This window comes from Prionailurus viverrinus, unplaced genomic scaffold (assembly GCF_022837055.1).
Source record: "Prionailurus viverrinus isolate Anna unplaced genomic scaffold, UM_Priviv_1.0 scaffold_55, whole genome shotgun sequence".
NCBI classification, from domain to species: Eukaryota; Metazoa; Chordata; class Mammalia; order Carnivora; family Felidae; genus Prionailurus; species Prionailurus viverrinus.
This window is the reverse complement of record NW_025927617.1, coordinates 1,322,887-1,340,161: the sequence shown is the minus strand read 5'-3', so window position 1 is coordinate 1,340,161 and position 17,275 is coordinate 1,322,887. Positions and strand designations below refer to the sequence as shown.

At 36.8% G+C, this 17,275-nt stretch overlaps 1 protein-coding gene across 1 annotated transcript in view; it reads left to right on the top strand.

Moving 5' to 3' along the window:
• Window positions 1–17,275, top strand: part of ABCB7 (ATP binding cassette subfamily B member 7) — a 162,566-nt gene that overhangs the window by 139,018 nt on the left and 6,273 nt on the right. Inside the window, exon 15 of the mRNA XM_047848211.1 lies at window positions 2,014–2,121. Coding sequence (XP_047704167.1) covers window positions 2,014–2,121 — 108 coding nt within the window. The remainder of the gene's footprint in view (window positions 1–2,013; window positions 2,122–17,275) is intronic.

The following is a 17,275-nucleotide window of genomic DNA, read 5'->3' as shown; positions in this document are numbered from 1 at the left end:
TTGTGCTCTCTCTCTCTCTCTCTCTCAAAAAAAAAGAAAAACTATTGAATCATTATATCATATACCTGAAATTAATAAAACACTGTTAATTATACTGTAATAAAAAATGTTTTCCAGAATTCATTAAGAAGTCAGAATACCTTTTTTCCCTATTTCCTTCCTTTTGCTCTTTATTCAGTTAGGCTCTCCCTGTTGACTATTCAGGGCCAGTGTCTCAGAGTCATTCCCTCTGTTTATAACTGGGCAGTTTGGCCCATTTCTTCTGAATCTTGGATATTTTGGGGAAAATGGATTCTAAAAACTTGCTTTTCAGAATTCTTTTGACAAAGGTAGCCCCTCACCATTTCAACGTGCCTTCTATAGAATGCTTGTGATCAAAAAAGGCCAGAGGTGTTAGGAAGAAGCTGTCCTTGCTTCTGTGGCAAGGGGAATTGGAGCTAGACATTTCATTCTCTGCTTTATTTAATTGTTTTCTGAAGTGACAACTTTGCTGTGTAACCATTTCCATCCTCTTGCCACTTTTTTTTTTCAGTTCATCATGACATAAGGGTTTTTGTTCTTTTTAAATTTTTAGTTTCAGTATAGTTAACATAGAGTGTTATATTAGTTTCAGGTGTACAATTTAGTGATTCAACAATTTGATACATCATTCAATACTTATCACAACAATTGCACTCCTTAATTTCCATTACCAATTTCATCCATCCTCCCAACCACCTCCCCTCTGATAAGCATCAGTTTCTTTTCTATAGTTAAGAGTCTGCTTCTTGATTTGTCTCTGTCTCATTCTGTCTTTTTTCCTTTGCTTCTTTTGTTTCTTAAATTCCTCTTATGAGTAAAATCATATGGTATTTGTCTTTTTTCTGACTGGCATATTTCACTTAGCATTATACTTTGTAGCTCCATGCATGTCATTGCAAATGTCAGGATTTCATTTTTTTTATGGCTGAATTATTTTCCATTGTATATTTAAATAATTTTTTTTAATTTATAAAAATGGGCAGAAGACATAAACAGGCATTTCTCCAAAGAATACATCCAGATAGCAGACAGACACATGAAAAGATGCTCAACATCACTCACCATCAAGGAATTGCAAATCAGAACTACAATGAGATATCACCTCACACCAGTCAGAATGGATAAAATCAAAACCACAAGAAATAACAAGTGTTGGTGAGGATGTGGAAAAAAAGGAACAAAGGTGCCCTGTTGATCAGAATGCAAACTGATGCAGCCACTCTGGAAAACAGTATGGAGGTTCCTCAAAGTTAAAAATAGAATTACTCTATGATCCAGTAATTGTGCTACTGGTCCAGTAATTGTGCTACTGGGTAATTACCCCCAAATTACAAAAACACTAATTGAAGTGATACATGCACCCCTGTGCTTATAACAGCATTATCTACAATAGCCAAGATGTGGAAGCAGCCCAAGTGTCCATCAATCAATGGTACATAAAGAAGTCAGAATACTTTTGAAAGGGAAGTTTGCTCAAGTTAAACATACACAGTTGTCTTTGTTGCCCTTTCCGTCCTCTAAGTTTGAAATAATGAAAAGCAAATGCTTCTGTACGCTTTGAGTCTCCTATCTTTCTATTGATTGTTTTGTAATTTTCTGTATCCTGTTACTTGATTCCTACCTCATTTTATTTTTGTTCTCATAGGCTAGATAAATATAACCAACATGTTCCTGATATCACTGTATTCATCATTATTACGTTTGTTTTTATGTATAGAAGTATCCACCTTCTTCCAGTCTTTGTAATTTTAAGAAATGTTGCCTATCTCAAAGATAATTTTTCCACAATAATGTGGTTATATTTGCCTTTTTGTGTTGCTCAGTTTCTCCTCTTCTTAGTAATTATTTACATTAGGGAAAATATTTGGTAGTGGTATAAAGTTTATATAATACAGAATTGGCATTGTATATGTTCCTTTAAGAAATGTATGATTATTTTAATTTACATTTACCTAATAGATTTTTTTCTTACTCTTGTTGTCAAACTTGCAGACTATTCTTGGTGCCATGAGGGATGCAGTCAAACACAGAACTTCTATTTTCATTGCACACAGATTGTCAACAGTGGTTGATGCAGATGAAATCATTGTCTTGGACCAGGTAAAAGATTTAACTTTAAAGTTTAGTATGTGGGAGACTTTTGAGAAGTTGGCAGAGTAGGAGGGTCCTGAGCTTACCTGGTCCCACAGACACACATAGATAGCCACATGAGTGCAACTAACACAGAAAATACCTAGAAGACTGGCAGAACAGACTTTGCACAGGGAAGGCATGTTGAAAATGGTAGGAGGGGCAGATGCAGTCTGGAACCAAAATCCTACTGAGACTAACCATGAACAGAAGGAACACCACAAGCAGGGAAAAGGGGAGGAGCAGACCCCACACCAAGCACCCCAGGCAAGGGAGAACTACACTGGAAAGACAGGTCCCCATAACATTAGGCTTTGAAAACCATGGGGCTTAACATTGTGAGTTTTGACAATCATTGGGACTTAATGCCAGGTTCTTTAAAACTCAGCTGGCTTAGCTGTGGGAGGCCCTCAGGGCAATAAGAAATGAAATCCTTGGCCTTAAAGAGCCAGCATAACAAAAAAACCCCGCCAAGATATAGCATAGAAGCACCACTTCAAAAAGTGCCTGGGATATACATGAAGTACATTTATTTACTAATCTCAGAATGTGTGCAGGAGAGACAGGGATCTTTAGGAGATTTCTCTAAGAACAGAAGAGCTGTTGGTTACCATTTCTCCCTACCCCAGCCCCCAGTCTAGATAGCCCATTCAGTTGCAGGAACCAGCAGGAACACTGTCTACCTATCTTGCCAACACAACGTACACTATATCCTGCATTCTGGATATCCACCCCACTTAGCAAGCATCCTTTCAAAGCAGCTCCTGCCAAGAGACACCCTGTAAGCAGCCCTCACGGAGACCTGAACCACTCCAAAGTGACTACTGTCCTGGGGAGAGGAGAAGATAACCACACATAGCAGTGCAACTGCAGCAATGTCAGACAGACTGGGCAGGCATCTGGTCTGACTGTTGTCCCTGCCCACCAATAAAAACCTCTCAGGAAAAGGCAGGAAGAGTACCCTGAAGATCAATGCTACTGCAGCCCTAATAGAAGGATGGGGGCAGGCATATGGTTTGATTATAGGCCCCACCTACCACTGAAAGCCTCTCAGAGGACAACAGAGCGAGAGCACCCTGCAATTTGATATGATGGCAGCCCAGGCATAGAGGCTGAATTACAGCCCTGTAGTGGCCCCAGACTCTTTCCTTAACAGCACAGGGACCAAATCCTGCCTGGTATGCCCATGACTGCAGGCAAACACAGCCACAACACTAGGGTGCACACAACCCACTAGGAGACACCCCTGAAGCTCCTGGTTCTGGTGAACAGTGGACATGATGCTACAGGACCCCACAGGACCTCTTCTTCATAAGGCCACCCCTTTTCAAGATCAAAGACTTAGCTTTTCTAATACATAGAAACAAGCACAAAAAGATGGACAAAATGAGGAAACAGAGGAATATGTCCCAGATGAGAGAATGGGACAAAACTAAGGCAAAAGAACTAAATGAAACAGAGATGAGCAATATGCTTGATAAAGAATTCAAAGTAATGGTCATAAAGATACTCATTGGACTAGACAAAAGAGTGAAGAATCTCAATGAACATATAACAAAGAGATAGAAAATATAAAAAAGAACCAATCAGAGATGAATAACTTCATAACTAAAATTAAAAATACACTAGAGGGAATCCATAGCAAATGAGAGGAGACAGAAGAATGTATCTGTGAGCTAAAAGAGTAATGGAAAGAAACCAAGCTGAATATCAAAAAAAAAAAAAAAAAAAAAAGAATTGAGAATAGATTAAGGGAACCTAGTGACATCACCAAGCATTCCAACATTCACATTACAGCAATCCCAGAAGGAGGAGAGAGAAGAGCACAGAAAATTTATTTGAAGAAATAATAGCTGAAAACTTCACTAATCTGGGGAAGGAAACAGACATCCAGATTCTGGAGGCACACAGAACCCACAACAAGATCAACCCACAGAGGTCCACACTAAGACACAAAATAATTAAAACGGCAAAATTTAGTGATAGAGAATGTTGAAAACAGCAAGAGAAAAAACAGTTATATTCAAAGGAAACCCCACAAGGCTTTCACCTCATTTTTCAGCAGAAATTTTGCAGACCAAAATGGCATGGTATACTCAAAGTACTGACAGAAAAATAACCTGTAAACAAGAATACTCCACTCAGCAAGGCTATCTTAAGAACACAAGTAGAGATAAAGTGTTTCCCAGGCAAAAAAAAAAGTTAAAGGAGTTTATCACCATTAAACCAGCCTTCAAGAAAAAAGGAATTCTAAAAAAAAATTTTTTTAGCATTTATTCATTTTTGAGAGACAGAGACAGAGCATGAGTGGGGAAGGGGCAGAGAGAAAAGGAGACACAGAATCTGAAGCAGGCTCCAGGCTCTGAGCTGTCAGCACAGAGCCTGCTCGAACTCACGAACTGTGAGATCATGACCTGAGCCGACGTCGGACGCTCAACCAACTGAGCGACCAAGGCATCCCAAGGAATTCTTTGACTGGAAAGAAAAGGCCATAATTAGGAGTAAGAAAATTATGAAAGGAAAAAAGTTCACAGGTAAATGCAAACATATAATAAAAGTAGTATATTAATCACTTATAAAACCAGTATGGAGATTAAAGTACAAAAACAGTAAAATCAATGTATCTATAAAAATTAAGTGAAGAGATTCACAAAAGAATGTAAAGTATGACATATATATAAAACGTGGGGCAAGTAAAATTTTAGTACTTTTAAAATGACTTCAAAGTTAACTGATCATCAACATAATATAGACTCTATATGCATAAAATATATATGAACCTAAGGGTAACCACAAATCAAAAACCTGTGTAGATACACAAAAAGTAAAGAGAAAGTAATTAAAGCATACTGAAGAAAGCCATCAAATCACAAGGGAAGAAAGAAAGTAAACATGGAAAAACAAGAGAAAAACTATAAAAACAAACCATAAAACAAGTTACAAAATGCAATAATTACATACCTATTATTAATTACTTAGAATGTAAATGGACTAAATGCTCCAATCAAAAGACATAAGATTACTGAATGGATAAAAAATACATGCCCCATCTAAATGCTACCTACAGGAGACTCAGGTCAGACCTAAAGACACATGGAGATTGAAAGTTTGGAAAAACATTCACTTTGTAAATGGAAGTGAAATGAAAGCCAGGAGAGCAATACTTGTATTGGACAACACAGGCATTAAAACAAAGATTGTAATAGGAGAGAAGAAGGACACTACATAATGATAAAAGGTAAAAATCCAACAAGAAGATATAACAGTTGTAAATATTTGTGCACCCAAAATGGGAGCACCCAAAAACATAAAGCATGTGTTAACAGGCATAAAGGAAGAAATTAATACAATAATAATAATTGAATTTAACACCCCACTTAACATTAATGGATATTTCATCCAGACAGAAAATTAAGGAAACAGTGACTTTGGATGACATATTGGACAAGATGAAACTAACATCATATATATTCATAACATTCCATCAAAAAATAGATTATTTTCAAGTGCATCTAGGACATTCTCCAGAATAGATCACTTGTTAGGGCACAAAACAAGTATCTATGAATTTAAGAAGATAAAACCACATCAAGCATCTTTTCCAAAAAAAAAAAAAAAAAAGAAAAAAAAAGATATGAAACCACAAAAATCAATTGCAAGAAAAATACGGAAAAAAACACAAAGCTAAGCAACATGCTACTAACCAACCAATAGTTCAACAGAAGAAGAAAAAATAAAAAAATACATGGAGACAAATGAAAATAAAAACATAATAGCTCATACTCTGGGATGCAGCAAAACCGTTCTGAGGTAAGATTATACCATTATAGGCCTGTCTCAAGAAAGAATAAAAATCTCGAATTAGTAACCTAACCTTACACTTAATGGAGCTAGAAATAAAGGAACAAAGGCCAAAGCCAGTAGATGGAACAAAATAGTAAAGATTAGAGCAAAAGTAAATGAAATAGAGGTTTAAAGAAATAAAAGAGGGGCGCCTGGGTGGCTCAGTTGGTTAAGTGACCGACTTCGGCTCAGGTCATGATCTCACAGTCCGTGGGTTTGAGCCCCACATCGGGCTCTGTGCTGACAGTTCAGAACCTGGAACTTGGTTCGGATTCTGCGTTTCCCTCTTCCTCTGCCCTCTCCCACTCATGCTCTGTCTCTGTCTCTCTCTCAAAAATAAATAAATATTAAAAAAATTTTTTAAAGAAAGAAATAATAGATCAGAAAAACCAGGAGCTGGTTATTTGAAAAAAAATCAACAAAATTGATAAACCTTTAGCCAGACTTATCAGAAAAGAGAGAGAGGGAGAAAAGACTCAAGATCAGAAATGAAGGAGAAGAAATAACAACTGACACCACTGAAATACAAAAGATTATACGAGAATACTATGAAAAACTGTGTGCCAACAATTTGGACAACTAGAAGACAGGGACAAATTATATAAATATAAAACTTTTCAAAACTGAATCAGGACATAATAGAGAATTTGAACAGACCAATTACTAGCAATGATACTGAAACCATAATTTAAAAATTCGCAACAAAGAAAAGTTGAGGACCACATGGCTTCACAGGTGAATTTTTTTAAGCCATTTCATTTTATTTTATTTTATTTTATTTTATTTTATTTTATTTTATTTATTATATAAAATTTATTGTCAAATTGGTTTCCATACAACACCCAGTGTTCATCCCAACAGGTGCCCTCCTCAATGCCCATCACCCACTTTCCCGTCCCTCCCACCCCCCATTAACCCTCAGTTCTCAGTATTTAAGAGTCTCTTATGGTTTGCCTCCTTCCCTCTCTGTAACTTTTCCCCCCCTTCCCCTCTCCCCTGGTCTTCTGTTGAGTTTCTCAGGACCCACGTTTGAGTGAAAACATGGTATCTGTCTTTCTCTGCCTGACTTATCTCACTTAGCATAACACTCTCCATTTCCATCCATGTTGCTACAAAGGACCATATTTCATTCTTTCTCATTGCCGAGTACTATTCCATTGTATATATAAACCACATCTTCTTTATCCATTCGTCAGTTGATGGACATTTAAGCTCTTTCCATAATTTGTCTATTGTTGAAAGTGCTGCTACAAACATTGGGGTACAAGTGCCCCTATGCATCAGCACTCCTGTATCCCTTGGGCAGATTCCTAGCAGTGCTATTGCTGGCTCATAGGGTAGTTCTGTTTTTAAATTTTTGAGGATCCTCCACACTGTTTTCCAGAGCAGCTACACCAGTTTGCATTCCCACCAACAGTGCAAGAGGTTTCCCGTTTTTCCACATCCTCACCAGCATCTATAGTCTCCTGATTTGTTCGTTTTAGCCACTCTGACAGGTGTGAGGTGGTATCTCAGTGTGGTTTTGATTTGTATCTCCCTGATGAGTGACATTGAGCATCTTTTCATGTGCCTGTTGGCCATCCGGATGTCTTTAGAGAAGTGTCTCTTCATGTTTTCTGCCCATTTCTTCACTGGGTTATTTGTTTTTCGGGTGTGGAGTTTGGTGAGTTCTTTATGGATTTTGGATACTAGCCCTTTGTCTGATATGTCATTTGCAAATATCTTTTCCCATTCCGTTGGTTGCCTTTTAGTTTTGTTGATTGTTTCCTTTGTAGTGCAGAAGCTTTTCATCTTGATGAGGTCCCAATAGTTCATTTTTGCTTTTAATTCCCTTGCTTTTAGAGATGTGTTGAGTAAGAAATTGCTGCAGCTGAGGTCAAAGAGGGTTGTTTCCTGCTTTCTCCTCTAGGGTTTTGATGGTTTCCTGTCTCACATTCAGGTCCTTCATCCATTTTGATTTTATTTCTTGAATGGTGTAAGAAAGTGGTATATGGTATAGTTTCATTGTTCTGCATGTTGCTGTCCAGTTCTCCCAGCACCATTTGTTAAAGAGACTGTCTTTTTTCCATTGGATACTCTTTCCTGCTTTGTCAAAGATTAGTTGGTCTTACATTTGTGGGTCCAATTCTGGGGTCTCTGTTCTATTTCATTGGTCTATGTGTCTGTTTTTGTGCCAGTACCATACTGTCTTCAGACTGCAACTTTTTAGTAGAGGCCAAAGTCTCTGATTGTGATGCCTCCAGCATTGGCTTTCTTCTTCAATATTACTTTGGCTATTCAGGGTCTTTTGTGGTTCCATACTAATTTTAGTATTGTTTGTTCTAGCTTTGAGAAGAATGCTGGTGCAATTTTGATTGGGATTGCATTGAATGTGTAAAGATCAGACCAGAAATAATATAAAATTAAAAAAAAACCCAGTAGAACAGATCAATGAAACCAATAATTGGTTTTATGAAAAAATAAACAAAATTGATAAACCTCTAGCCGGGCTTCTCAAAAAGAAGAGAAAGGACCCAAATAGATAAAATCACGAACGAAAATTGAATTATTACAACCAATCCCTCAGAAATATAAGCAATTATCAGGGAATACTATGAAACATTATATGCCAACAAAATGGACAACCTGGAAGAAATGGACAAATTCCTAAACACCCACACACTTTCAAAACTCAAATGGGAAGAAATAGAAAATTTGAACAGATCCATAATTAGTGAAGAAATTGAATCAGTTATCAAAATCTCCCAAAAATAAGAGTCCTGGACCAGATGACTTCCCTGGGGAATTCTACCAGACATTTAAAACAGACATAATACCTGTCCTTCTCAAGCTGTTCCAACAAATAGAAAGGGAAGGAAAACTTCCAGACTCATTCTGTGAAGCCAGCAGTACTTTGATTCCCAAACCAGACAGAGACCCAGCAAAAGAAGAGAACTACAGGCCAATAGCCCTGATGAATATGGATTCCAAAATTCTCAATAAGATACTAGCAAATCGAATTCAACTGCATATAATAAGAATTATTCACCATGATCAAGTAGGATTCATTCCTGGGCTGCAGGGCTGGTTCAATATTTGCAAATCAGTCAGTGTGATACATCACATTAATAAAAGATAAGAACCATATGATCCTGTCAATCGCAGAAAAAGCTTTTGACGAAATACAGCTCCTTTCTTAATAAAAACCCTTGAGAAAGTCAGGATAGAAGGAACATACTTAAACATCATTAAAGCCATTTATAAAAAGCCCACAGCTAATATCATCCTCAGTGGGGAAAAACTGAGAACTTTCCTCCTGAGATCAGGAAGACTACAGGAATATCAACTCTCACCACTGTTGTTTAATATAGTGTTGGAAGTGCTAGCATCAGCAATCAGGTAACAAAAGGAAATCAAAGGCATTAAAATTGGCAAAGATGACATCAAACTTTCACTTTTCGCAGATGACATGATACTACTCTGCATGGAAAACCTGACAGACTCCACCAAAAGTCTGCTAGAACTGATACATGAATTCAGCAAAGTTGCAGGGTACAAAATCAATGTATGGAAATCGGTTGCATTTTTATACACCAATAATGAAGCAACAGAAAGAGAGAGAAATAAAGAATCTGATACCATTCACAATTGCACCAAGAGTCATAAAATACCAAGGAATGGTATCAAGATACCAAGAAATGGAAAAACATTCCGGGGTCATGGATTGGAAGAATAAATACTGTTAAAATGTGAATACTACCCAAAGCAGTCTACAAAACAGACTTAAATACAGAGAACAAACTGGTGGTTGTCATAAGGGTGGTGTGGGAAGGGATGGGTGAAATAGATAAAGGGGAATAAGAGTACACTTAACTTGATTAGCACTAAGAAATGTATAGATTGTTGAATCATTATATTTTAAACCTTAAACTAATATAACATTGTATCTTAATTGTAGTTCAGTAAAAAATAGTATGTGAAGAACATTGGAAATGATCACAAACACAAACAAGTTAAATATTGTTTCTAAAGAAATATATTTTTCAGAATAAAATTGAATTTAAATGAAATTGAATCCCGATAGGACTCCCATTTTTACTGCCTTTTGATAGGGAAACAAACTCATTTTTTTTCTATGAAGAAATAAACTATTAATCACTCTTCATTGAAGTATTAAAAGTAAAATTATATCAGGAAAGCATTAAAGCCTCATGATAAAATAAGGTTTTATTATTTTTTTTCAACGTTTTTTATTTATTTTTGGGACAGAGAGAGACAGAGCATGAACGGGGGAGGGGCAGAGAGAGAGGGAGACACAATCGGAAACAGGCTCCAGGCTCCGAGCCATCAGCCCAGAGCCTGACGCGGGGCTCGAACTCACGGACCGCGAGATCGTGACCTGGCTGAAGTCGGACGCCCAACCGACTGCGCCACCCAGGCGCCCCTAGAATAAGGTTTTAAAGAGTGTATATATAAAATAATTTTTCTGCATTCATTTTTGCTCTGTACAGAATCAATCATTGCCCATTATCGTCTTTGTATTTTTTATTTTTCTAATATCTGCACATACCCTTGATGTCTAAAATAAAATTACCATAAAATAAAGTCATTTGCAAACATGATTGTTTTTATTTTTTTTTTCCTCATGGGGAAAAGTAAGAAAAAGGACAGACTGCTTTATCTCTTCTGAGGGAATTACTGTAAGAATGTACTATCTAAATGTTCTGATCAAATCAGAATACCACTATAATGATTGGTAGGTTTCAAAAAGTGTGATAGTTTTCCTTTTTCTCCTCTTTGTAAGGATATTTTTTCTGACCCCCTAATACTTGGTTATTTCTAACATTGTTCAGTTTTTCACCTCCCATTCAGCCTTTTCTATGATTGTTTCCCTTATAATAAGTAAACCTTCAGTTCATTATTATTTTGAATGCCTGAATACTGGATGTTGAGAGAGAAAGAGCATTCTCATGTACTTTCTATATTGAGTTATTGAGAGAGAATTTTTCACACCACTAAAATTTCTTATAGGTTATACATTTCTGTGGTGTGTGTGTATATATATCACATATATTTGTGTGTATATGTATACACACACACACACACACACACACACATATATGTATATTTTTATGTTACCTGTGAGCATCCCTAGGTCATAAGTGCTTACATTCATTATAAAATAATTTTTTTCACTATGATGATATACTATAATGCCTTAGGTGTGAAATGTTGTAAATATACTTCATTATCAATTGATGTTCAAAAGAGGACACTTGTGAAGAGCACTAGATGTTGTATGTAAGTGATGAATCACTAAATTCTACACCTGAAATTAACATTATACTGTGTTAACCAACTGGAATTTAAATAAAAAGTTTAAATTTTTTTTTACATTTTTATTTATTTTTGAGAGACAGAGAGAGACAGAGCACACGTGGGGGAGGGGCAGAGAGAGACTGAGATGCAGAATCTGAAACAGGTTCCATGCTCTGAGCTGTCAGCACAGAGCCTGATGCGGGGCTCGAACCCACAAACCGTGTGATCATGACCTGAGCCGAAGTCAGACACTCAACCGACTGAGCCACCCAGGCGCCCCTTAAATAAAAACTTTAAAAATAATTAAAATTTAAAAAAAATTATAATCTGAAATAAAATCTGTTTATGCTTTTTTGCTGAACTTTCCATTATAATTAGACATGCAGATAGTTTTTTTTTTTAATAAATATAAAATGCTAAAAGTACTTGAGCAGGCTTGTGCTCTCGTGTCATGGCATGAGGTTGACGGTATCTGTAGTTATATCACAACATTGCCACTTGAAGTTTGGATTATAATTGGAACTAACTTATTAGTGATTATAGCAAATATATGTAAAATATCTTTATAATTTGATGTTCTATATTTGCTTGATTATGAAGATCAGAGACTTTCATTTTCTAGTGAAACTTACGTGACCTCATGTGTTATGTCAGCAGTATCTTGTAGTATTATTGTTGCCTCTACATAAGAAATAGATTTTCCAAGGCCCTTCCTTATCCCCACAGGCTGGTAATTACCCCTTCCCAGCCTTGGCAAGAGGCTGTAGATTTACTTGTCAGGAAATTGAGTCAGACAGGCTCTAGATACAGAACTGTAAAACACATGAACAAACATGGAGATTAACTGGAAAACAAAACACAGCAAAGAAGACCACAGATCCTCTTCTGTGACTGGCTCCAAGAATCTTCCTAGCCATTTCTTTATTTCTACTATCACCACTCCTTCCTTCATCAGGAGATAACTGGAGAATTCTTCTTTACAGAAACAAAAGTAGCCCCAGAAAAAAAAAAAGATATTTGTATTTAGAGACTGCACCAAAATGACCAGGTATCCATTTGATCACCTTCAGTGAAACTCCACAGTGGAAAAATCCCTTTCCCATGCATTTAGAGTTTCCAGTCAGCTTTCTAATGCTCCATTATTAAGTGTCAATGGATAATAAAGAAAGACCTCTAAAACAAGCAGGAAAAAAGAGCTCACCAAACTCCACACCTGAAAAACAAATAACCCAGTGAAGAAATGGGCAGAAAACATGAAGAGACACTTCTCTAAAGAAGACATCCGGATGGCTAACAGGCACATGAAAAGATGCTCAACCTCGCTCCTCATCAGGGAAATACAAATCAAAACCACACTCAGATATCACCTCAAGCCAGTCAGAGTGGCCAAAATAAACAAATCAGGAGACTATAGATGCTGGAGAGGATGTGGAGAAACAGGAACCCTCTTGCACTGTTGGTGGGAATGCAGACTGGTGCAGCCACTCTGGAAAACAGTGTGGAGGCTCCTCAAAAAATTAAAAATAGACCTACCCTATGACCCAGCAGTAGCACTGCTAGGAATTTACCCAAGGGATACAGGAGTACTGATGCATAGGGGCACTTGTACCCCAATGTTTATAGCAGCACTCTCAACAATAGCCAAATTATGGAAAGAGCCTAAATGTCCATCAACTGATGAATGGATAAAGAAACTGTGGTTTTATATACACAATGGAGTACTATGTGGCAATGAGAAAGAATGAAATACGGCCCTTTGTAGCAACGTGGACAGAACTGGAGTGTGATGCTAAGTGAAATAAGCCATATAGAGAAAGATACCGTATGTTTTCACTCTTATGTGGATCCTGAGAAACTTAACAGGAACCCATGGGGGAGGGGAAGGAAAAAAAAAAAGGTTAGAGTGGGAGACAGCCAAAGCATAAGAGACTCTTAAAAACTGAGAACAGGGGCGCCTGGGTGGCGCAGTCGGTTAAGCGTCCGACTTCAGCCAGGTCACGATCTCGCGGTCCGTGAGTTCGAGCCCCGCGTCGGGCTCTGTGCTGACAGCTCAAAGCCTGGAGCCTGTTTCTGATTCTGTGTCTCCCTCTCTCTCTGCCCCTCCCCCGTTCATGCTCTGTCTCTCTCTGTCCCAAAAATAAATAAACGTTGAAAAAAAATTTAAAAAAAAAAAAAAAAAAAAAAAAAAAAAAAAAAAACTGAGAACAAACTGAGGGCTGATGGAGGGTGGGAGGGAGGGAAGGGTGGGTGATGGGTATTGAAGAGGGCACCTTTTGGGATGAACACTGGGTGTTGTATGGAAACCAATTTGACAATAAATTTCACATATTAAAAAAAATAAAAAGAATTCAGTAGAAAATGTAGACAATGCACAGAACATAAGACAACTTAAAAATATTAATATCACAGGTCATGGAAAATAAAGCATTTCTAAAATAGGGGCAAATGCTATTAAGAAAAATAAAGTGAGCCTTATATGGCGTGAGTTCCACATATGTTGTTAAATGAAAGAACAATGGAAAATCTATGCTGCCATTTGCAAGAAGGATGGGGGAAAAAGGAACAAAGAAACTCAGGGTGTTCTTAACATCTTAATCGACTTCATTTTACCTGTCCTCTTATCCACTTCCCCTTTGGCAACTACCAGTTTGTTCTTTAATTAAGAGGTAGAGACTTCCAGTTATAAAATAAATAAGTCACAGAAATGAAAAGTACAGCATAAGTAATACAGTCAATAATATTATAAAATGCCTTATGGTAACAAATGGTGACCACATTTACCATGGCCAGCATTGAGTAGTGTATACAATTATCAAATTACTATGTCATACACATGAAAGTAATATGACATTGTATGCCAGTTATATTATAAAAACTTGCAAAATACAGGGCTCCTAGGTGGCTCATCTGGTTAAGCGTCCGACTCTTGATTTCAGCTAAGGTCATGATCTCAAATTCCTGAGCTTGAGCCCTGCATTAGGCTCCATGCCATGGACCCTGCTTAAGATTCTCTGTTTCCCTCTCCCTCTGCCCCTCTACGACTCATCCTCTCAGATAGATAGATAGATAGATAGATAGATAGATAGATAGATAGATACAAATTGCAAAAAAAAGAATTTCCTAAATTGCTCTGAGAAAAATTTAATATCTAATGATTCATAATCTTTTGAGTGGCTTAGAGGTATGATCATGGATATTATTATTATAAGAAGGCTATTCAGAAGTGTCTAATAGTCTGATTAATATAAAATATACTAAAGCCTTTATTTTTTGTGTTTCAATGCCAAATAAACTCTTGGCAAAAAAAAAAACAACTCTCAGGCAACATAAACTGAAACCAAAGAAATTGACTACTTACAGAGTGGGGAGAGAAAGGGGTAAAAGAGATAGGAAATGGAACATGACTCTCCTGATTATACTTTTTTATATATATTTTTTGTAGTTCGAGTTTTGATTTAAATTCCACATAGTTAACATACAGTGTAATAATTAGTTTCAGGAGTAGAATTTAGTAATTCATCATTTACATACAAGGTATGCTCACCACAAGTGCTCTCCTTAATACCTATCACCCATTTAACCCAAACCCTCGCCCATATCCCCTCCAACTCTGTTCTCTTTAGTTAAGTCTGTTTTATGGTTTGCCTCTCTTTTTCCCCCTATGTTCATCTGTTTTGTTTCTTAAATTCCACATGTGAGTGAAATCATAAGGTATATGTCTTTCTGACTTATTTTGCTTAGCATAATACTTTCTAAATCCATCTTTATCATAGCAAATGGCAAGGTTTTATTTGTTTTGATGGCTGAGTAATACTGGTGTGTGTTTGTGTATACATATATACCACATCTTTATCCATTCATCAGTCGATGGACATTGGGGTTCTTTCCATAATTTGCCTATTGTTGATAATGCTACTATAAACATCAGGGTGCATGTATCCCTTTGAACCAGTATTTTTGTATATTTTGGATAAAAACCTAGTAGTGCAATTGCTGGGTCATAGGATATTTCTATTTTTAACTTTTTAAGCAACCTCCATACTGTTTTCCATAGCGGCTACACCAATTTGCATTCCCACCAACAGTGTAAGAGTGTACCCCTTTCTCCACATCCTTGCCAACACCAGTTGTTTTAGCCATTCTGACAGGTGTGAGGTGATACCTCATTATAGGTTTGATTTGTATTTCCCTGATGGGGTTGAGCATCTTTTCATGTTTCTGTAGGCCATCTATACATCTTTGGAGAAAAGTATCTTCATGTCTTTTTTGCCCATTTTTTAACTGGATTATTTGTTTTTTGGTTGTTAAGTTTGATAAGTTCTTTATACATTTTGGATACTAACCCCTTCTCAGATATGTCATTTGAAAATATCTTTTCCAATTCCAAAGGTTGCCTTTTATATTGTTTCCTTTACTGTGCAAAAGCCTTTTATCTTGGTGAAGCCCCAATAGTTTACTTTTGGGTTTTTTTTTCCCCCTTGCCTCAGGAGACATATCTAGTAAGAAGTTGCTATGGCTGATGTCAAAGAGGTTAACTTTCTGTGTTCTCCTCTGGGATTTTGATGGTTTCCTGTCTCACATTTAGGTCTTTCATCCACTTTGAATTTAATTTTGTGTATGCTGTAACAAAGTAGACCATTTTCATTCTTCATGTTGCTGTCCAATTTTCCCAGCATCTTTGTTGAAGAGACTGTCCTTTTTCCATTGGATATTTCCTGTTTTGTCAAAGGTGGTTGACCTTACAGTTGCCGGTCCATTTCTGGGTTTTCTATTGTGTTCCATTGATCTATGTGTCTGGTTTTGGGCCAGTAACATCCTGTTCTGATCACTGCTCTTTTGTAATATAACTTGACGTTCAGAATTTTGATGCCTCCAACATTATTTTTCTTTTTCAAGGTTGCTTTGGCTATTTGGGATATTTTATGTTTCCATACAGATTTTAGGTTTCTTGTTTTAGCTCTGTGAAAAATGGTGCTGATATTTTGATAGGGACTAAATTAAATGTGTAGATTGCTTTGTGTAGTATAGACATTTTAACAGTATTTGTCCTTTCAGTCCTTGAGCATGGAATGTCTTTCCATTTGTTGGTGTCATCTTCAATTTCTTTCATCAGTGTTTTACAGTTTTCAGGGTATAGATCTTTTGCTTCTTTGGTTAGATTTATTCCTATGTATCCTATGGGTTTTGGTGCCATTGTAAATTGGATTGATATCCTTGATTTCTTTTCTCTGGTACTTCATTATTGGTGTGTAGAAATGCAACAGATTCCTGTACCTTGATTTTTTATTCTATGACTTGACTGAATTGGTGTATCAGTTTTAGCAATTTTTTGGTGGAGTCTTTTGTGTTTTCTGCAAGTATCATGTCATCTGAAAATAGTGAAAGTTTGACTTGTTCCTTGTCATGTTGGATGCACTTTATTTCCTTTTCTTGTCTGTTTGCTGAAACTAGGACTTCCAAGTATTATGTTAATAGTATGTTAGTAGTATTGGTGTCGACATCCCCATCTTGTTCCTGAATATAGAAGAAAAGCTCTCAGTTGTTCCCCATTGAAAATGACATTAGCTGTGGGGTTTGTGTATATGGCCTTTTTGATGTTGAGGTATGTTCCCTCTATCCCTCCTTTGTTGAGGGTTTTTATCAAGAATGAATGCTGTACTTTGTCAAATGTTTTTTCTGTAGCTGTTGAGAGGATCATATGGTTCTTATCATTTATTTTATTAATGTGGTGTATCACGTTGACTGATTTGGGAATACTGAGCCATGCTTGCACCCAGGAATAAATCCCACATGATCATGGTGAATGATTCTTTTAATGTGCCAGTGAATTCAATTTGCTAGCATTTTGTTGAGGATTTTGGCATCCATGTTCATCAGGGATATTGGCCTATAGTTCTTTTTTTTAGTTGATACTTTGGTTTTATTTTTTTTTTTAATTTTTTTTCAACGTTTTTTATTTATTTTTGGGACAGAGAGAGACAGA